The 22,686-nt window shown below is 43.8% G+C and overlaps 2 protein-coding genes across 3 annotated transcripts; one reads left to right on the top strand and one right to left on the bottom strand.

Annotated features, from left to right (window-relative positions):
• Positions 1-626: 626 nt before the first annotated feature.
• Positions 627-4,508, bottom strand: tcn2 (transcobalamin II). 2 transcript variants are annotated; one of them, XM_080530711.1, is made up of 10 exons: positions 4,417-4,508; positions 4,195-4,262; positions 3,397-3,589; positions 3,123-3,292; positions 2,774-2,926; positions 2,457-2,629; positions 2,121-2,295; positions 1,844-2,024; positions 1,426-1,544; positions 627-1,249 (listed from the first exon to the last, which is right to left on the bottom strand). In XM_080530711.1, the coding sequence occupies exons 2-10, from the start codon at positions 4,250-4,252 to the stop codon at positions 1,188-1,190; spliced, it is 1,284 nt and encodes a 427-aa protein (XP_080386837.1). In that variant the 5' UTR covers positions 4,253-4,262; positions 4,417-4,508; the 3' UTR covers positions 627-1,187. The 2 variants fall into 2 exon arrangements, with proteins under 2 accessions (XP_080386837.1, XP_080386838.1); XM_080530712.1 differs by having other exon boundaries at positions 1,844-2,020; positions 2,117-2,295.
• Positions 4,509-5,018: 510 nt separating this feature from the next.
• On the top strand, positions 5,019-8,132 carry ccdc117 (coiled-coil domain containing 117). The gene is made up of 6 exons (XM_080530714.1): positions 5,019-5,135; positions 5,673-5,924; positions 6,179-6,229; positions 6,356-6,631; positions 6,736-6,882; positions 7,073-8,132. Exons 2-6 carry the CDS (start codon positions 5,773-5,775, stop codon positions 7,329-7,331), a joined length of 885 nt encoding a protein of 294 aa, XP_080386840.1. The 5' UTR covers positions 5,019-5,135; positions 5,673-5,772; the 3' UTR covers positions 7,332-8,132.
• The last annotated feature ends 14,554 nt before the right edge of the window (positions 8,133-22,686 follow it).

Genomic DNA, 22,686 nt, shown 5'->3' on the forward strand with positions numbered 1-22,686 from the left:
ATGAGCGAAATAAACAGCAGCAATTCATGTTATAGCATTCGTTAATAATTGTAATTTCTAATCGTGTCTCACGTGGTCGGTAGCCGGATGTTTTTAAATGCGTATTCTTCTTCTTCTTCTTCTTTTCAGTTTGAATGGCTTTGCGACCGACTTGAGGCGCATTACCGCCACCTTCTGGACTGTGTTTGGACGGTATATTTGACAGGGAAAAATAAAAAATGTAAGAAATAAACAAAACAATTGTTTTGGGGTGGGGGAGTTAACTCTTGTCTATCAACCCATTATCTTTCAGATATTGAATTACCCGTTTGTCCATTAAATGCGTATTTCCGGTTGTCAAACGCTTTATTCTTCAGTTTCTACTGGCAGGTAAAACAAACATTACGCACACTACCACCTGTAGCTGTTGGCTGCTGATTGGACTTTCCCCTTCTCCTGACAAATCCATGTGGTTTTCCATTGTCACTAACAATTCCAAATACTGTGGAGGATGGGCACAGCATGGATATCTATGGGGCACAACCTCTACTCTAGTAATACTATCCCAACTGTATACTACAGTTATTAATGCTGAAGATAATTCTTTAGTGAAATGGCAATAAAGCAAACACAGTGAAATGGTCATTTATTGACACAGCCACCACACCATACATTTAACATAATTTAAACATTTTAGAAAGTTTGTGTATAAAAAGTCAATATGTAAATTCACAAATTATTTTAAATGCATTTGGTTTTAAAATAACACACAGAGGCAGAACACTAGAAGTGATGAAATCCTCACTTCAATTTACTTATAATCAACTATCAACTTTACTGCATTTCGTTGTCTAGTACTTGTACTCTGCAATGACAATAAAGTTGAATCTAATCTAATTGGATCTAGCTCAAATGATTGTCAACTCATCCAGTAGTGCAAATTATGCTGCTGAAGTCTAGTCTCCAGCAATCATTGACATTGGTATCTTTCAAACAATTTAAATCATTGACATTGGTATAATATCATATATTCAAAAGATATTTTCCATCCAGGTATGGAAAGGTATATTTTCCATCTAGGTATATTGCATTCAGCAATCTACATGGATACAGAAGAGTAACGCTCATTGTTGAGTTGGATTGCTCTCCATCAGATTATTTGAAATAACACCTTATTTGATCAATCACTACCTCAAGCATGTGATGTCTCAGTAACTGGTGTTTTTGATGGTGATCTGTTGAGCCTTCTCAATCTTCAAGTCTTTGATACCTGGAAGAGAAACCAATCATTGTTTGAACATTGTTATACTGTACTAAGGAGCAATCCAATGTTTGTTAGATCAAAGCAGGTAGGAAAAACTGTATTGTTGAGTATGTAGCAGGAAAGATAATTTATGCATCTTGTGTGCACAGGTGTATGCGTGTGCCAAAACCCTGTGTTCTCACCCAGAATGAGAGCAATGCCGTCTGAGGAGAGGTTCCAGTATCTACGGTCACTCTGTCGAGCCCGCTCCCCATTCACCATACTCAGGAAGGGCCCCCACAGGCTGGACTCCTTCTCAAACCTGCAGTGTAGGCAAAAGGGGGAGCAAGGATGAGAATCCACTATGTTCAAAACTTGTGATGAAACACTTTATCTGAAAAGGTTGTTCACCGCATTGACTCAAGAGGAAGTCACATAAACTTTTATGAGGTGTAGAAATGTTAAGGAAGACAGTAAATTGCTCTCTGGAAGAGTTTCACTTTGAATCTGATTGTCATGGCCTGTATGGGGACTTAGGGCTAACTCCTATAAACCCTTAATTACACAGCTGTCAACAGAATTGTATCATAAATGTGAATAATGATCATGACTGTAACTCACGTGAAGCCAGTGTTCTTCTGTTGAAGGAGCTCCAGGGCAACAACCAATGAGGAGCCTTTTGTCACGTCCACAAAATACACAGTAGACGCCCCGTTTGATTTCACCACCTCCACCTTGAGGGGCACTTTGGTCAGGCTTGGTAACGCCACCACAGGCTCGCTGACCTCCAGCACCAGGCTGTCTAGAGAGAACAAACCCATGCATTCTTAAGAGTAAGAATCAAACAGACCTCAAAAAGAGATTGCCGACTGTTGTTAAATGACTATGTTCCACTTGCCATCCTCGTTGCGACACTGCTGGCCTTTGACTTGTAGGTAGGACTTCTGCTGGAGGGCTGGCAAAGTTTGGGAAATGGCCATGGGGTTTTGATACGTCCCCTTCCTTATGTCTGACCTCATGGCCTCCATGGAGGTAGCACACTCCTCAACCTGGCTGCCCATTGCCAGCAGGGCCTGTGACACAGGGATTAACTAGTTTAAATACTTCACTAACAAGTATGTACCTTTGTACCAACGTTTGTGGTCCATGTCTCTAGTCCATAAAAGAAGACCTCCAAAAATCTACCTGGAGTTCAAGGAATGAGCCATGTGAGAGAAAGTCATCCAGTCTTTACCTGCACTGCCAGGCCTGTGCTGAACTCATTGCCCATGTGACCATCAGTCCGCTGGGAGTCCAGTAGCTTCTTCTTGATGATGCGCAGAGCCTGCTCCAACGGGGTCGCATCATGCACATGGAAGTCAGCTTCCTTCAAACACTGCAGGGCCATCCCAGCCATGGCATATGTGTCTGAAAATAACAGATGGGACAAAGCAAATCACAAAGATTTTTGGGCAAATTTTATTATGTTTCAAGTAAGGACTATGATGTTTAAAGTAAACTGACATAAAGACCAGTGAAATTACACTTTGAAATCCCCATGGTCCCACTCACCGATGCAGTCAGAGTCACCATTTGTGATATGTTCATGCTCGACTGCCTTGATGAGCTTATTGCTGACATGTGAGTTGACTCTAACTCCACTCACACACAGAGCCAACACACCCAGAGAGTACTGGTAGTAATTAGTCAAAGGACGGTGGCTGACTGCAAGAGAGGAAAAGAGACACATATCAGACAAAGACATGAAGTATTGGTCTTTTAGGGCTTTTGTATCCCTGGCATGAATAAAAAGTGAAAGAGTGAAGGGTAGAGGACTTTAAAATGGAGCCTAGGAAGAGAGAAACACAGAGAGATGTTCTAAAGGGATGAGTGATGAAAAAACGAGAAGGAGAGGCTTTACAAGCGATGTGCTCCTTCTCCTGGTCCATCTGTCTCTTCAGATGGGTCAGCAGGGTCTCACTCCTCTGGTTGACAGTGAAGCTCAGGGTGTTGAGATCATAGCAGGAGGCCTTCAGGGCAAGAGTGTACAGGGCCAGGCGACCCACCACCGGCTGGCCACTAGACAGAGAGCTGAGGCGGGAGGCGAACCAAAGATACAGTTGAGGTGGGAAGTTCGTGCAATGGATTGTGTCAGCACTGTCAATTATGGCAGTTATATAAAAATGATCTCTTACCTCTCTATATTATTGTGGAACTGTGTTTTGAGTACATTTAGGTGTTCACTCTCCTTGCCAAGGTTGTGGTGAGTGGAAAGCCGCAGGGCCAAGTGCACACTGGGATTGGAGAGTGCTTCCTGGCCCACCAGAGAGTGTAGGAGCTTCTTATTGAATGAAAGGAGTAGTTCGCTATGATCAGAACCTGTAGTATCTGTACACACACACACACACACACACACACACACACACACACACACACACATACACACACATACACACACACACACACACACACACAAAAGTTAAGCAATTTGCTCATGGATAATTTCCAATGTTATCAAAAAGATGTTCTGTGAGCAACATGAATAATAAAGCACTTTGGAATTTGGCAATGGAGGCAAAAACCCTGTTGTGCTCACAGAGACCATACAGCCTAAATATAATGTCCCAGCACACTTTAAGGTCAAAGCATTGCACAACTTGCCTGTTTCCTCTGCTGTATCAGCAAAAAAAAATCGTACTCATGATGAGACTTCAGCAACTTAATAACCGAAGACAAAGACAAGTGTCCCTCCTGTTTTTTGCTATAGGGCTATGTTGAGTTAAGATGAGTTTATTTGACCATTTGAAAACCAAGTAGTGCCAAAAATATTTCAAATAGTACACAATAAAGTCCAGGACTTAGGGTAAGTACTGATGACAAAATGTAAAAACCACATTGACAACAATCTGCCTGTCAATATTCCTGTCAGGAGACTGGAATTCAGGTGATAACTGTTTGAAGAATTAATAGGTAGGGGAACATATGTAACTTACCACATGGTTTGCTGGTGACCAGTGCCAGTAGCACACTGACAATGTACAGTGAGTACATGTTGGATAACCTACAGATTAAACATACAGAAAGACAATATTACAATAGTGCATTACAGCACAGCGTACATGACGTCTCTCAATCAAAAGGACAAGAAAGACGTGTTGAACAATTTCCTAGTCAAATGTTTTAGTCTTGTCTAATCATCCATGTATGTTACGTACCTGACGTGTCTTAAAAGCCGAGATGTGATGTGGACACTGATTGATTGAGCTGTGGAGCGACCTGCTTTGTGTTGACATGGCTTTCATGGTCGAGTCACGTGACTTGCCAAGAACAACAAGTCCCAGTGCCGTGCGAACCCTATGGCTGTGTTCGGAATGGCATACTAGCATACTACTCATACTAGATATGACGTAGATTTTGAGTATGCAGTGCGTTCACACTGTAGAGTATGTGAAATTTGAGTATGCAAGAAATGGATACTAGATTTTCGGTCGGCTGGTATTGGCATACTTATTATGAATTTAGTAGGCAGTATGCAGTATATACTAATTTAGTATGCTAGTATGCCATTTCGAACACAGCCTATATTATGTCTAGAAACTGTGACGTTTTTTTCGCGCGACTCAAAAAATGTTCAACGTTTGCAAAAAGGGTTCTTCCCCTCACATCTTAATTCAGGCCAGAATTGACTGAATTAAAGAAGTGAACATGTGACATTAAGTGGTAGTTAAACACAGTGATTATGAACAGTAAGTTTGAGTGCAATAGTCACATCAACAGCAGGGCTCACAAGCACAACAAAGTGGAAAGGGGCGTGTCACTGACGCTAGCTCCATGCATACTAGTAGAGCGAGCCAGACTACACAATAGTGGAGTGGAGGTAGTCCAGTGGCGTTCCTTCACATTTATTGGCGAATCAAATCGCTCACAAGCTAAGGTAATGTCAACTAATTGTGAATGGCTTAGTTACCTTTACTGAGAGCTAAATTGCAACTATGAATGTTAGCTAGCCAATGTCAGCTAACGTAAGTTACTTTGCCCAGCGCAGAGCTATAAGGGCCCAAAAACATCCCGAGACGAGTCCAACTCTGTAACGCCGTTATAGCAGCTAGGTCAATAACAACGAGCATGAGTTCCACCACATGTTGTCAAAGCACGCTAGCTAGCTAGGCACTTGTTTGAGTCACCTTCCCAACTGACAGTATTACGACATTCTGCATCAGCCATGGGCAGAAAGCTTGCCAATGATAGCTAGCTATGTAGTAGTCTGTATGGACATGAACAACTAGTGCAGATATGGCTATGTTTGTTATGGTCAAGAACCGTACAGCTAACCGTTTTTTCTACTGTCCGATGTTTTGCGGACTCTTCCGGTATAAATGACCAATAATACCTACCTAAACATAGCTAGTTACCTGTAATCAAATCTGCTGACCCCAAAAAACTAAAAATGAATCATCCTTTTGTTTTCTAGGTTGGTCAAAATCTCAACTTGTGCCCTTTCCCATCTTCACACATCTAATACAACCCAGTTTTCTGTCCAACCCTTCAACCCCACCTTAACCTGGAGCACCATGCACCATCCCAGTCCCATGACCAGTAAGCTGGGGTTTCTGCCTGCCATGTACTCATTCCCTGGCCTTGTCAACATCCCTGAAATTGGGATCAACATAAGCCCAGCCCTAGGTACCTCTCACCACCTGCCTGGAGTGTCTCCGCCAAACACGTGAGTTCCAGGAGAGACTACCAGTTGGAGTGCCACACAGATGTGACCTAACAGGAGAGCCATGTCATTGATGAATTAGCCCAATACTTGTTAGCATTATGTGAACCAATGCTGAAGTATACTGAAAAGTCATCCAGTCATTTCCAGGTTCTTAGTTCCTTCATTCACGCAAATGCAATTCATTTGTGGTGGTAATATGGCTTTCAATATATAACTCATTAAATAACCGTTCTTTCTCCTTGCTAATCTTTCAGGAGTTGGGAGAGGCGATGCCTGAGAAAACACAGGAGGAGAGCTGATGACGAGTAAGTTGAAAATTGGAAAAAGTTGAAAAACAATTACTTAGTCTTGAAAATCTGTATTTTATTAATTGTGGCATCTTATCAATGTTTTACACAAACAAGTTTTAAAACATGTGTCCGCTCCTGTAGAGGATGCAGTGCCAAAAGGAGGAGGCTGATGGGAGAGGCGGGGTGCAACCTTTTGGATAACTCCAGCCCCAACCTGTGTCAGAGCTGGCCACCATCGAGCATCCAGCCTCCTGTGCCTGAGCAGACCAGCCCTGCAGTCCCCCAGCCCTGCTCTGAAAGTCAAAGCCTGAGGCTGCCTCTGTTCATGTCTCCCTCCCCTCTACCATGTCCAGAGATGGAGGGCTCCTGCATGGAGTTGGAAGCAGCCCAGAGAAGACTGCAGGAGATTGAGGAAAGGTGAGCGATCAGAGGCCTGTGGGGTGTGATCAGCCTTATTATATAGCATAAACAAATAATTACTTCACTACATACTCATACATTGATGCTGCTCTTTATGTCAGAATCACACTGGAGGATGATGACGACGACGAGGACCTTGATGTGGAGCCAGCACAGAGGAGACCTGTGCTGGTGATGTCTGACAGTCTGAGGGAGGGCCTTCAGCGTGGCATTGGTGACATCCTCCCACACAGAGTGGCCCAATCTGTGTAAGTGTTCCACTTTTTCTTTTTCTTCTAAGGCGCATTTGTTAACGTACCTCAATATCTGCTGCCTCACCTTTGGAATGGAGCAGAGTGCGTTTGTCTTGTTGATTTCCAGGCAGTTATGGTGATTTCCAGGCAATTGTTTCCTTTTGTTGTCCCCTTTGGCTCACTTCTTCCTCTCTTGTCCCCATAGGAGCCAGTCCTGCATGGAGCTGGTAGTGTGGCGGCCTCCAGAGGATGCGCTGGCCCGGAGGCTGAAGGACTCGCTGCAGAGGCAGCGTAAGCAGCAGACTATCTGCCGGCAACCCCCAGTCCCCAGTCCCTCTCCCACCCGTCAGATTTCCCTCACCCCCACAGCCCCGCAAGTAGGAGGTACAGAGGAGAATATGTCTTCTCCTCTGTATCACAGCCCTGGAGCCCATAGCTCTGGAGAAGAGGACATGGAGCTGTAGGGCTGGGTACACCCGCATCAGTTATGCCCAGCTCAGTTGTAGCTCTCAGCCTTGGTCTATGCTTGGCCCCAGAGAAGCCATGAAGAGGGAGAATGCACTGCACAGACTGCTCCAAAAGCTTTATTGCCATTTGTAGGACTGCTTTGGACCAAGACCAGACTTGTTAATCAGCATGACAGGAATATTAGGCTACACATTTGTATTGTGCCCTCTTGGCCAAAGTGAACAACCCTTCCTTTGCATTACAATCAGATAGTGCTGAACCTGATTCTGGATTGATCCAGGAAAACATGCAATGGGATATTAATTTGTAGCAGGGACCACAAAGCTACAGCCATTTTTAAAGATACCTTTGTAATGAAATGTCTCTGTTTAAGACCATTGCCAGAACGAATGTTTCTGAAACTTTTTGAACGGTCAGTTAGACCTGACCGACAGTCAGGGCACAGTTTAGCCAACTTGCTGAAATCTCTTGTTAGGCTTATCATTTAGTTTGAAAGCAAGTTGTGGCACTTGAGTTCAGCCTGTGTGTAACTTTTATACTTAGCTTTCAGCTTTTGCTTTTTTTAGGTACAGTTACTGTTTTCAACACCAGTTTACTCCTTCACATTCAAGAGTAAAGTTTGCTGAAAGCATGTCAGCGCTCTATTAAACTGTTGTGATGCATTGTAACTTACAGTATACCTGTTTGCTTTGGAGGAAACAACGCTTCCTTCAGTTGTGAGAAAATGAAATGACTGAACTGAAATTGACCTTCAATGTACATTTTGATTGTATATCCTCATATGCACCTTAACAGAATCATCAGCCAATTGAGTGTTACATCTTTATATCTGTTTCTAAATAAAATCTCAGTTGCTTATGGTCTTGTTTTCATTTGTTTTAATTACAAAGGATACATGCAATAGGAACAATCACAGACTTTAAATCACAAAGTTTCTAAACGTGGATCTCAAAATTGTGATTTCATTTTTAATTAGTGAGCGCTTCAGTGATAAAGACCATATACTATGTACTTTATTTAACTGTACAATTTACATATGCATACAATATGACATGCTTAAATATGCAACATAGGCAGACTTTCACTCAAGATGACTTGCAGCTTTTTACATTCTGATTGCAAAGGTTATGGAATATCTGTGGAATGTACAGAACCACGTCAACCAGTTGATCATTCATTTACCCACAGTCACTCCAGAACCTTGAGCTAGCAGTAAAATATAACTGTCCCAAAAGCAGAAGTGAACTTAATGACCCATGTTATCATTGTGTCATTTGTCACTGTGACCTTATGGTTGATAACTCATCATGTCATGAGGTACTAACTACAGTGAGTGATCCATTTTTTGTGCGAATCTGCAGATTTTGTGAGTCACTTAACAAACACATACTGTACACACACACACACAGTCATTTGGCAAGATGCTAGGTTGTTAACTCTTGACTGTCCTGACATGGGACAAACTCCAAAACTGATCAGAGTCCTGGGATGGGGTAATCTGATTGGATAAAAAAAACATCATATTATGAAGGCATGCTGACACCAAATTACAACTCTAAATAGTTTATCTCTAATATATACATACAGTTTATCTCTAATATATATAAATAAATATATATAAATACAAATATTATGACGACAATGACTACTAGTCTCAAAAGGTGAATTATTATGTAACTTCCTATATCTCCATCTCATTTACACACCCTCCCACTCAGTTAGCAGGTGGGACTCACTGTCTCCAGGTAGGACCCTGCCAGCTCCAGGGGGGTCCTGCTCAGAGGGGAGGGGCTGCAGGCGTGGGCCTGGTTCTCAGCACGGAGCTGCCTGACACGGCTCTGGAGGTGACGCAGCAGTTTGAAGGAGGCCAGGTCAGAGGGAGGTGGGGAGGCAGCAAGGTCCCCAGCATGGAGGGAGGGAGAGGAGGCAGACCGCTGAGCTCCAGAGTCACTGTACCCCTGACAGGAGACAGGGAAAGACAAAGACAGAAAGAGACAGATGGTGGAAGAGAGAGGGAGGGAATTACAACAAATCAACAGCTGTGCCTGTTTCTCATCCCAAGGCAAATTATGTGCAACCAGAGACTAATTCACTTCTTCACTACTTAGTGCCCTTGCTCTACCAGGTCTCATGTGGTGATGTTTACCCCAGTAATGTGTCTCATCTCTCCCTCCAGTATCTCTAGCTTCCTCTGGTTCTCATCTCGTGCCTTGGGTGCCTTTCTGAAACACAAACATACCCAAATGTCAAATAAGTCAGTCTGTGGCAAGTACTTAATGACAGTGTGATGGAGGGTATGGAGCAGATGAAAACATTGATGGTTAATAACAATGTATCATCAACATACAACAAACTACTGAACAGAACTGTTCTATGGTGAGTTGAGATGAAGGTTTGTATGGAGAATGGGATGACTGGTTAGTGAGTTAGGCTCTAGGCTCAGTTTCTAGACATGCTGTCTCAACTGTAAAACCAGTTACCTTCCCTTTAACAACTTTGACTTGCACCTGTAGAATGGCAAATGTGAAAATTCTGAACACAGAAAATATAACACTATAAACTAAATATAACAATGTATTTGAAAGTATAAAAATCGAGAAATCGTTACCAAACCAGGGAAGGGCCAAAATCTTAAGTGAATGTAATGGAACCCTTGTTTTATAGTGGCGATACCTGTGTTCAAATGTCTGTTCCTTGAAAAAAGGATTTGATGTTAAACTACCTCTCCAGTTCGGCTGTTAGCTCCTCCTCAAACTTGCATGCTAGACGAGCAGTGGTCTGTTCCTTCCACTGTGCCATGCTCCTCTGCACCTGCCGCATCTCCTGGTCTTTAGCCTGCAGCTGCCGACGCAGAGAAGCAACCACTCCTCCCGCCTCGTCTCCTCCCTCCCGCATCTGAGCCCGGTTCAGACTGCTCAGCTCCTCAATGTGCTCCTGCAGCATGGACAGAGAACACCACTGTAGACTGTGTGTGTGTGTGTGTGTGTGTGTGTGTGTGTGTGTGTGAGAGAGAAAGAGAGAGAAAGAGAGTGCATGTATCTATGTGTCACAAAGATTTGGAGGTCCAAACCTGGATGAGTCGCTCCTTCAATGAGTCCAGGGCCTGCTCTCTCTCTATCCCCATCTGGTCCTTTTGAATACATAACTCCCGCACCTGAAGCAGACAAAATGAGTTTGTAAACGACCATGTATGTCTGTGTTAGATAATATGTGTGTATGTATCCTGAGCACACTGTACCTTGTCCCGACTCAGCTGCTGGGTGGAACGTCTCTGTGTGTCAAGCTCCTGCTGCAGATGGCTGATGAAGTGCTGCAACTGCTCTCTGAGCGCTTGCAGGGTTTGGACTACCTGGGCCACCGTAGGACTACAAAATAAGCACGAACACCAAAAGTATCAACTTCAAATATATTGCACTATATCCAAATTAATTTTGAAGTATGTGTTTTCATGTGTTCGTATAAGAGAAAGTGTGTGTGTGTGTGTGTGTGTGTGTGTGTGTGTGTGTGTGTGTGTGTGGGCGTGTGTGTATTTGGGTGAGAGAGTACCTGTGTGGGAGCTGCATGATGCTCCCCAAGGCCGTGCTGTGCTCCAGTAAGCTGTGTAAATGCTGGCACTCTGTCCCCAGCTCCTGGGCCCAGTGCCTGAGCTGCTGCTCCAGCCTGGCGGTGCTCTGCTTGTAGTTGTGCTCCCTCTCTGCCAGTAGCCTCTGGAGTCTGCCAGTCTCCTCCTCTGCCTGCTCAACAGCCTGGTCCAGTCTCAATGCCTCCCTCTGTCCCTCCTACAATCACAGCCCATCATGTCACCTTAATCTATAACACTCTCCATTTCTTACTAGCCTCCAGGGGGGGAACCATTCACTGTACACCATACACTTTGGCCCAATCCCATTTCACCCCTTGCCCCTACCACTTAGCTCTACCCCTCCGTTTTGTGCATTCACGTGTAGGGGGTAAGGTGTCCCGATTGTTGTTGGGTTGGAGGGGTAAGGCGAATTGGTAGGGCTTACATGGCCCTCCAAACAGTGTTTATTCAGGAACACACAAAACATTTAGTGTTATGTGAAATCTCCCAGAATGCCTTGCGAATCATCGGCAAGATCGTGGCGATCGCACAAGCAATAAAAGAAAACCACAAATGTAATTATTTTCTTTGTTAAAAAAGATTTAAGAATTATGATAATCATTGTATTATCTTAGTTTAATGTAATTTCAATGTATTATAAACCTTTTCTTTATAACAAACATAACAAAAACAATATATAGTATGCTGATGTCTCTAGCTAAGTAATGTTACAACATTGTTTTAAGGCTGATTTGTGCATAACTGTCCCGCATTTTGACATATTTCCATGTCACATTTCCCCCCTTTGATGGAATGTGACACCCGAAAATCCAGCAGCGAAATTGTTGCATTTGTTACCACTCCTCTAATATCAGTGCAGACTGGCAGGGTAGGAGCACGGGTTGCTAGCCTACAGAGCACCACTATTCTATCATGAACTGGCCTGGTAATTAAGCATTGTTCTTTTTTAGTTGATGACTGTTTGATCGAATGATAGCGTGAAACTTCTAGGTTGTGAACGAATCGCGAGCGTTCATGCTTTTCTATGATACTACTGATGACACATCAGGGTCTTGAAGGGTTATCCCATTTCATAGTGGAAGATTTCAACCACTACCCCTTGTAACTCTTCCGAGGGGCAAGCCGAAAAGCGAGTGGCACTCGAAAAAACAAGGGGTAGAGGTAAAAATAAGAAATGGGATTGGGCCTTTATGTCCAGTAATATACGTAGCTTCTTATGTTACGATCTACAGATGCCAGTTGAGAACATCTTTGCTTGCTCTCACCTGTTCCATGTGCCTGCGCACTCTCTGCAGCTCGGCTTGGTGCTCCTCTCTCAGAGACCTGCGCAGTGCAGCCAGTGCAGACGACTGCTCCCTCTGCAATACATGGCCCTCACTCTCCAGCTCCGGCACTGTCTGAGATAGGGAGGGATATACAGAGGGACATTTTTCAATTTGTTACTTTTAATTCATGATAATCATGGTAAAAACGTTTGTTGATGGTCACTGATCTTAGTGCTACTTACTGTCTGCAGTTCCACCACTTTGTTTTGAAGAGCCAGGGCGTTTCTCTTCTCTCGCTCCATCTCTACCTTTGCTCTCTCCAAGGCCTCCCGGCCTTGCTCCTCAAGTATCCCACATTGCACCTGTAGTGCAACCTCCTTCTCCGCCTCCCATTTCCTCTGTTCCTGTTCTATCTGTAATATCACATTATTATGTTTTATTCAAATAGAGTTTATGATAGATTGATAACTGATCGAGAAAATGGGACCTTGGGGTGCATATGTGTACACGTACCATCTCCTGGGCTTCAGCACGCAGCTCCTCTTCATGCCTCATCACCTTCTTCTGCTGTTCAAGAGCCTCCCTCAGTCTCCCCTCCTCCTCCTCCCTAAACTGGAGAGGAGAGAGCGAACATCGGATCACATCTGAGAAACAGACTCAGGAACAGTTCTGCAGGGAGTAGTGGTGGGATACCTGTTACCATACTGACCTGGATACAGCTCTGTATGGACTCAATGTGTTGTGTGTGAGACAGGGCTTGTTCTCTAAGAGCATCTGCTTTCTCCTCCTCAGCCTGCCTCTTAGCCTGGACATAAGGCAGCAACAAAGACCACAACATCAATGTCTGGATCTATAGGACTGAGAGTGAGTATAGGGGTCTTATCAAGTCTTGCTGGGGTCTCATACCTGCTGAATCTGTTGCTTATGAGCCAAAGCCATCTCCTCCTTCAACTGCTCCAAGTCCCACTGCTGAGGGGACAGAGAAAACACCCACATGCGCTTTCACACTATCATACTCACACTCTCACACCTTCACTTACACAGGGAAAGCACTGATACACTACATCCTCCATACAGTCACACCTACGGTAAAACCCCTAGTCTAGTCCTACCCGGTCCACTCACCCTGTCTCTGTGTGCCTGTTCCTGGGCCTCCCTCAGTGAGACACTGTGCTGCTGCCTCAGGCCCTGGAGCGCCCCCTTTAGGTCATCTTTCTCTGCCTGCAGGGCACTGCGCTCCTCCTGGAACCCTAGAAACTGCAGCTCCTTCTGGGCCACAATCCTCTCTAGAGCCGCCTCCCTTCCCTCACACTCCTGCAGCACCCTCTGCAGCTCACACACTCGCAAACCCACAGCCTGAAAGGAGGGGGGGGGGGAATTCATGGAGACACAAAGAGGAAGGAGGTGAACGTATAAGGAGGATTATGATATAAAGGATAGTGAGAGGGAGTCCAAAGTGTATGATAGTACCTCCTCCTGCTCCTCTTTCTGTCTCAGTTTGTCCTCCAGACTTGCACACCTGTCCCTCAGTAACTTCTCCTCTGCTGTAAGATGCTGGAGCTCCTCTCGAGCCTCCTCCAACTTCTAACCAACAGATAGAGAGAAAGGTATTCAAACATATTTAAAGAAGTGAATATTGGTAGCAAATCAGCTTCGCTCCATTTGGTATAAAGCTGAAGTCTGATTCTGTACCTCTTGCATAGAATCCAGCTTGATCCTGGAGCGCCGCTGCTCAGCAAACAGCTCAGTCTTGGCACTGTCCAGCTGTCTGTCCATCTCCTCCCTCTCCAGCACGGACACACTGACGCTGGTATGTCTCTGAGTTAGTGAGGAGAGGGGGGCAGGAAGAGGGTGAAAGAATGTAATTACTCAACAACTGGATATACAGTATACGTGACAGCAGCTGGTGAAACATATCATTCAGAAAATGTGTAATACATTTCAACGAAAATCAATGACACACTTGCTCAAGCCAAATTGCAAGGCAATGGATTCAGTGAGTAATCCCCACTACCAGTTAACTATAACAGTACTTAAAAAGTGTTAGTAGGCTCACAAAACAAGCTGTGTTAGTTGACTAACAAGTGTGTCATTAATTTTCAACAATACTAAAATGTATTTACAGTTTCCAGAATAAAAGTCTGAATATTAGATCGGCTGCCAACTTGTTCCCTGTTTCACCAGCAAAAGAGGGCTAGACCAAGAATGTGTTACCCTCTCTCCATATGAACCATCGTGTAAGGCGGTTCTGTGTGTGCGTAGAGTAGCCTGCTTCTCCTCCAGGTCCCTGACCTCCTGCAGACAGGAGTCCCTCTGCCTCTGGAGCCTATGCAGCTGAGAACTACAAAACACTCTCCCACATCACTGAGCAGTACAGATGGTTATACACCTGTTACTAATACGATTGTCTAAACTGTATCCTTTGTTAGTGATGTTTAATTTCTATGAGATATAGTTCACTGAGTACCTGGTGTTGTCTGCCTCTGCCCTGCTGTCTCTCAGGCTGGCCTCCAGACTCCGCCCCTCCCTCTCCATCTGCTCCACCCCCACACGCAGTTGCTTTAGCTCCTGCATGGCATGCTGGGACATAAATCATAGCACAAAGCACCATTCGAGAGAGTTATGGATGCACAGGCCATTGAACTGAGTCACAATAGGGAAGGTAATGTTCTGTACCTTCCTTTTCTGTACGAGGTCAGATAGAGAGTGTTCCATCTCACACAGCTGAGCTGTCTTCAACCTCAACCTCTCCTCTTCCTTCTCACAGTCCTAAAATACACACGTGTACAAAAAGATGAATACACATGTACACAAAGCAAATGTAGAAGTGGTAGAGATGGGAGGAAGCACACCTGTCTGAGGGTAGAGAGCTCCTCCTCTGTCTGGACCGAGTCTGACCTCATCTTAACCAGCCGGCCCCCTCACCTCTGCTGTGTGTGTGTGTGTGTGTGTGTGTGTGTGTGTGTGTGTGTGCGCCTGCAATGGAGCAAAGGAGGATGCAATGGAGGATGCCGGTATGCAGCCGGCAAGCAGCGCAAACAAACACTAAGATCTCACCCGTCGTAACTGCCATCGAAAACGTAGAAAAAATAGGTTTATTATGGCGACAAGGCTACTGCTCATAATGTGCTTATTGGTAACATTGAAGACCACCCTCAAAGCTGCCCTTGTGTCAGCTATAATTGGTAGTCTCTTCATCTGAAAAGATGAAGAGATGCCACCTTCACCCTTGATGTGCATACTGTGGCCTTACCCTTTGTTGCTGTTAAGACCACTTTTTTAGTAATATTTGGATCTTGCATGATATGTATCCTACTTGTCAATCCTAATAAAGCATTGAACTGTGTTTGGGAGACAGAGCACCAGGGGGTGCGTGAGTACACTTCTCCTGTGGGGAATAACTGATCATATGTTGGTGTGACTGAATGGCAATATGATCCAACAAGACCGCTTGAATATCCCTAATGAAATATTCAAGTGCTGGATTTTTCAGGCGGTTCTGAGCAGAATGCAAGACTCATTGAGTAGCTATCTTTTGCTATCTTTAGCTATGAGTAGTATCTTTTGTCATTGTGTCCTCTCTCTCACCATAGACAAACGCACTCCTGTAGCCCTGTCACGTCTGCGTCTCCTCTTCCAACGAACACACCCCTCATCTGTGTCGTCATCACCCTCACCCACAGACCGAGCATATCTGCTTATAAATATATATATAAAACAAGGAGGGATATACAACACAGGATGACTGGTCAGATTGTATTTGAGATATACTTGTCATACATGTATCACATCCTGTTCATTCAGTGAGTGAGGGTTACCTGGGAGTGTCTCTTCTGTTATGATGTGGTTTACGGAAGGGTAGGCTTCCACTGGTTACTTTTCCATGGCTAGCTCTCCAGGCTTGACAAGAACAGTCAAAGTACATGGATTCATTTTCATAATTAGGCTATGGTGTGTAGAGGCATAATATAATAATAATAATAATAATAATAATTCAATAATGAGGGATACTCAACCATAGAATTGTTAGTCTTACCTGAAATATACTGGGGCCCACTTGGCTCCTGTACTGGGGTGTCATAGTCGCTCAGGTCAGTGCAGAGGCCATCCATATCCCTGACTGATTGAATGGCTGAGAGGCATCCTAAGGTGTCATCAAGCAGATTTTTAATCATAATGTATTCAACATATTATGATATTAGGTTATAGCATTATACCTACTATAAGTATAGTACAGTATGTAGCCATTATATCATACAGTGTGATGCCATTTGAATGGAAATTAATGTGAATTGCCCCTCACCTGGCCTGTTGTGGATGTGTTGTCGGACCTTCTCGGTGCGCACAGAGTCCAGGTCACTGTCGATGGTCACTGTGTCAAAACTACACACAGGGACTCCTGAGGAAGACAACAGAATGGCTGTGGTTAACATTATTAACGGATTCATTTCATTGTGTCCCTGAAACGACCACATATATAGTTGAGACTGAGATAATTGAGATCAATTGAGATAAGTGAGATAAATAAATAATTAGCTGATAGATTGTTTGACAAACAGAAAGCAGGAGCACTGTATGTTGTGTGTGCTACCTGCCAGGTGTCTGGTTCTAGGAGCATGGCTCCTGTTCTCCCATGTTCCTTCAGGCTCCAGACTGGCAGTAAGTATCACTGTGCTACTGCTGCTGCTGCTAGGAGGACCAACGATTGAGACTGGAAAGTATGAGAAGACAGCAACACCAGTGTCATGAGACACCATACGACTGAAACAACCCCCATTTACCCTTATTAGATGCTAGATCTCAGCTTATAACCCACGGCATCAGGCTCTCTGTCTTCTCACCTGAAGAACCCTGAGCTAAGGCTATGGGCTCTGAGTGTGTCCAGGCTGACACTCCTAACAGTGCTACTGAAGAAGGAAGACAGCCATCACTCCTGTTAAGACCACTTAGCCTCTGGGGTGCTCTGCTGCTCTCTCTAGCCTTTGGGTTAGTACTCCAGCTAGGTCTCCTAACTCCATGGCTGTGAACTGGCTGTTTTTTCCATCCAATACGGCTTTGTTTGTCCATGTTTGCTTGTTGCTGATGGTCAGTGTGACCCCTGTCCTCTCCATGGACATCTTCTCCCCTAGCTGCAGTGAAATCCCCCTCTCTCTTTGGATCTGCATGATAGGTGGCACTCTCTGGGGTGTCTGCTATCCTCTCAGACTCTTTATCTCTCCAGGGATTCCCCAGGCTATTAATCCCATCTCTGGCCAGTCTCTGCATGGTACTGTCTGGCAGCCCCACCATCTCCTCCGTGAAGCGGGTGGCAAAGTCTTCTGTGCAGACACTGTCTGGAGGAGGGCCCATCTCTCCTGCTAACCCTCCTCCACATGCCTCCCCCAGCAGCCTCTCCAGCCTCCAGTGACATTGCTCCCTCCGCGACTCTACATCCTCCTCTTCCCCTTTCATCACTGTCTCTGTCCTCTGGTCCTTTTCCTCCTGACCGACAGGGCCCACCCAGCCACCTGAGCTCTTCTCTGTGGGGAGAGCAGAGGAGAGAGGAGGGGTGAGATAAATCCAGACTAAATTGTTCAGGTCAGAGGAAGGGAGGGACTGGGTCAGGGGATGTAGGAAGGAGTCACAATATCAGGGGGTCCTCTCTTTGATGGTAAGGCATTTCTTGCTCATCAAAGTCGTCTGGCAATTCATTCTTGCATTTGAACCATCCAGCAGAGCCACACGCTAAAAAAGGATCATGTTATAATGTCTCATATAATGAGACAGCATCCCAATTGATCCAATAGAAGAGCCATATCCTTGAGAAGGAGATTCAATCGGACACCACCAGAGAGACATTTCCCTTTGCCAATGCTGTCTGTCCCTGACATACATTTACACTCACCTGATGATAGGTCCTTGTTTTCAGGGTGTACCAAATCAAGACAAGAGATGAGGGTGTTACTAGTGTGTATGGTACTTCCCAGCCCTGTGTCCTTGCTCAGAGACTGGCTCCAGCTAAGAGGTGCTTTAATGGATAAAGAAAAGTAGATCAACAGAATTTGTAAAGATAAATATGTACCCAAAGATGATCTACAGTTATTAGACTACAGACTACAGCATACCTTTATTGGTGCAATCATATTTTTGGGAGATACCCTCAACACTTTGGCTATGGCTCTGCACCTGCAAACATTCAGCATTAGTTTATGGGGTTAACAGAAAGAACATAGACTATCCTATTCAGATAAATAAGATCAAGAAAGCACTAGAACCATGAAATGAAATAAGAAACAGAATGCTCCAGAACCCTGAGACTGCAGCACACTGACCTGCAGGCGGCTAAGCTGGGCATCGATGGCATCCAGGAGGAGGTCACAGTGGTCCTGTTTCAGGGGGCCAGGAGTTTGTCTATAAACACTGCTATCTTCATCTAAGTCTGAGTAAGCAGAGGGTAGCCAACATTGAGAGAGAGAGAGAGAGAGAGAGAGAGAGAGAGAGAGAGAGAGAGAGAGAGAGAGAGAGAGAGAGAGTAAACTTTAGTCCAGAGAGACTGAGGAATGTGGAGGATCAGAAGAATTCACCAGTGAGAAATCGAGAAATCACAGACCAGTGTAGAGAAGCTCATCTGTGTCTTCTGCATCTCCTTCCGCTCCTTCATGGCTGCCATCTGCCATTTCCTGAGACTGTAACACACATTAAAACACTCTGGAGTACAGAGACAACATTCCCCATTCCTAACAGAAAAGTGAGTTGGGCTATGGTGAAGAGTGGGGGTTGTTGTTGGTCATTGGTTGCCCTGGAAACCCAGGCCCTTTTGCCTGTGGGCCTACTGGCTGCTGCAGACTAAATGAATTTCCTTTCACAAAGAAGCCAATAAATTCCCATGTCATGTATTCCACTGCCATCTTACATGTCTAACTACGACAATCACAGCAGTTGATGTGGATAGTGATACTGAAGAGTATGGTTAAGTTGATTAAATCCCAAGACTCAAAGTTTGCTATAGGCCTAGTTGCAATATAAGTTGCAATTCTCTTAAAACGTCATGCAGAGGGACAGTGTATTGTATGCATTAATCTCACGAAACTAATTAAATATGCTCAGATTTACACATGCACTCTCGTATTGTGATCGACTCGAGGCTATACTGTATATTAAGCATACGACGCAAATGCAATTATTTTGACTTATAGATTCAATTCCCGTTGGACCTCCTATTTCATTCTCTAAATGTTGTAAAGCCAGTTATAAAGGGATAAGAGTAAACAGTTTCCTCTCACTTTAGCGTCATTAAATCTTATGACTTACTTTCTGGCCAATTAGGAAAGTAGAACTTGTAAGCTTGTCAGGTCTTCTCCAGCTGCTGCAGTGACTTGATTGACAGGAGCATTGGTGGGGTTTCCAAGCAACCATGATTAAACAGCGCTCGCCAAAGCACAAGCCAAACGGGTGGCGCGAGGGACGCTCGCATCTCACTTAATAGAAGCGGGAGTTGAAGCGCCATTCAGCATTCAACACCGCAGTTGACTTTCAAGGTGCTAACCAGATAGTGTCAAGTGGCTACTATAATAACCTACTATCCCTACTATAATAACCTACTATCCCTACTATAATAACCTACTATCCCTACTATAATAACCTAATATCCCTACTATAATAACCTACTATCCCTACTATAATAACCTACTATCCCTAGTATAATAACATACTATCCCTACTATAATAACCTACTATCCCTACTATAATAACCTACTATCCCTACTATAATAACCGTTATTGGTTTTGCACTTTTCCTGCAAACGTCGCAGCTCCAAGTGCTTTAACAAAATAACTCATAACATAAGAATTACTATAAGATTTAAACAAGTTAATACATATACACATATATACAATATATACAAATATACTGACATTAAACGATACATTTAGAAAATAATACAGTCATTTAAAGGCAATATTAAAAAGATGAGTTTTCCATGGAATCCCAAGCTGTGCCGACCAGGCGTTTTCGCCGTTCACTCATGAGCCAAATGCCGGTAGATTCGCGTCTTGCTCCCTTTATTAACACATGTCGGCGTTTCCCGGGTTGCGCGATCTACTAGAACTACTTGATCTACTAGAACTGAAAGCGGCAAGTAACAGGTACGTAACATCCATATGCTGTATAAATAAATATATTTGACTCTTTTTTATTTAACCTTTATTTATACAGGTAAAAACACATTGAGCCCCAAGGGCTCATTTTCAAGTGTGACCTGTTCACAGGCATACAACATCCACCACAAACAAATACAATACAAAACCTGGCCTACATAGTCTAAAACTAAACTAAAACTACATAGTCTAAAACTAAAACTAGTCTAAAACACTCTAAGATAATCTAAAACTAAACTAAAACTACAAAACCTAAAACTAAACAGCTAAAGAGCTAGGGACAGGGAGGGGTCAGCAATGGGCAAAAGGGAGGGTCAACTCAATTGCCAGAACAAATCATGGACTCACACTGTATGTCTCTCAGCAAGAGCTTGAAACTGGAAAGAGGGATCAGATGAGACAGTTTCAGACTCTGCTGTAAAGAATTCCAAGAGGAAGGGGCTGCAAATGAGAACGCCCTTTTGCCTTTCATGGTCCGGACCAAGGTGATGGAGTATGTGATGATGTCCTGTGTGCGAAGGCCGTAGACCAGGGGTCACCATATTTGTCCAAGGGCCAGCATTTTTCGAAGCATACACTGTGGGGGCCGGACCTATATTTATTTATTTTATTTAGGCATAATTAGCATATTATTGTTTAATATTTTCACTTTCTTTCTAAATGTATGTTATTAATGGCTTACTATCAGTGTTAACAGACTCCTGACACCTATACTGCAGCCAGCCACCAGGGGGCGATCAAGATATTTTGGCTTCACTTTGTTATTACACATTGTAATCATTTTCAGTTATCAATCATGCAAAATGTTACTCTCAAACAACCTGAAGCGTAAAATTCACGTGGAAAACCGCAGCTTTAATGAGGAATGGACTGACAAGTACGCATTTATCTAGCCAACATTGAGTAAAGCAAAACCTGTATGCCTCATCTGCACTGAAACGGTAGCTGTTGAAAAACGATACAATCTTCGCCGTTACAATTATACAAGGCATGCAGCTTTCAGAGAATCATACCCTGAGAAGTCATACCCTGAGACTGCTCCTCCTGAGACATCTACTGCACCCCAGAACTGCGTCTCCTGAAGACACCCGCTTTTCCCCTCTACTGTGTCCCCTAAAAACTTCTATTGACCCCGTTGTACTGTTTCTCTGTTTCTCCAGTGTCTATATATAAATAAAAAACAACAACCTAGGTTTAGAAGTAGGTTTTTCCTTCTATCAATGGCCCCGGGCCTGAGCTGGATTATTCTTCCTGCTACGACTGGTCACTGGCGGATTGATGAATCACTTGCTTAGTCAAATGTATTGATTGTAAGTCGCTTTGGAATAAGGTGTCTGCTAAATGCCAAAAAATTATGCTGCCATGAAAGGAAGCATTTCTGATATTGCCTCAAGGTGCAGTGCCCAATTGCCAGTACGTTCAGCTCTCAGAAACTTGCGAAGTATGCCCACCATATCCATGTACTGCAACCAGAGGGCAGCTGTCCTGCTACAGGATTTTAAGTATTCACTTTTGCTTTTGAGTTGTTCCTTTATTCTGAGTATCACATCAGAATTGCAAGCCTTCTCTGCAGACACTGATCCCTCCATCAACTGTGCATAGAGGACAGCAACTTCATCCAGATCAGATGCATGCAGGTATCTTTGACCCTCTTATGGAAGCTTGGGCTAGTAATACAAAAAATACTTAAAAAGTGTAAAAGGTAAAAAAAAAAATGTTTTAATGGGTTAGGGTTAGATGGTCTGATATATATATTTTTAGGAATACCTGGAATATGAAATGATAAAAACCTTTCATTACGAATATATTGCAAGAAAACGAACCCACTGGTTCCTCTTGACCCACTTACCTGTATGCATCTATGGGTTAAGAATTTCCTTTTACACACATATAGTACTGCATCCAACTCCATGTCTCATGTAAAACAGTTTCTGGGTGATTGTGGACAGTATTGAACACTTTGTGTGGACATCAGACAAGAAGACATGCATAAAAACATTATTTAACATGGGCGTCAAGGGGAAATTGTGGCATCACCAGTTTCAGTATTTTTCAATACTTTCCACCACTTGGATTTCTTAAGACTTTTGATATGTTATGAAGGACATATCCATGAGACTAGGACAGTTGAAAGAGTTTCTGTTGCAATTTGTCTGAGGTCATATTGTATAATGCCTGTACTATCAACCCACTTCTGTTCTCTCTCCATCTGTCCTCTTTTCACTCTGTGTCTTGTCTTGCTGTCTGTGTTTTGTCTGTTTCTGACTGTGACATGGCTGTTACTGTCTTCATTGTCTGCGTGTTTGTACTGTCCGTGTCTCTCTCCATGATCTACTCTTCTGTTTGCATGGCTCCCTTGTAAAAGAG

This window comes from Nansenia antarctica (genome assembly GCF_963989245.1).
Source record: "Nansenia antarctica genome assembly, chromosome: 5".
NCBI classification, from domain to species: domain Eukaryota; kingdom Metazoa; phylum Chordata; class Actinopteri; order Argentiniformes; family Microstomatidae; genus Nansenia; species Nansenia antarctica.

Coding starts and splice junctions, on each gene's coding strand:
- ccdc117 (XM_080530714.1), top strand. CDS start 5,773: ATGCACCATCCCAGTCCCATGACCAGTAAGCTGGGGTTTCTGCCTGCC. Junction 5,925..6,178: donor GGAGTGTCTCCGCCAAACAC/GTGAGTTCCAGG, acceptor CTAATCTTTCAG/GAGTTGGGAGAGGCGATGCC. Junction 6,883..7,072: donor CACAGAGTGGCCCAATCTGT/GTAAGTGTTCCA, acceptor TTGTCCCCATAG/GAGCCAGTCCTGCATGGAGC.
- tcn2 (XM_080530711.1), bottom strand. CDS start 4,252: ATGTACTCACTGTACATTGTCAGTGTGCTACTGGCACTGGTCACCAGC. Junction 2,025..2,120: donor GCAGTGTCGCAACGAGGATG/GCAAGTGGAACA, acceptor TGTTCTCTCTAG/ACAGCCTGGTGCTGGAGGTC. Junction 1,250..1,425: donor CGGCATTGCTCTCATTCTGG/GTGAGAACACAG, acceptor TTTCTCTTCCAG/GTATCAAAGACTTGAAGATT.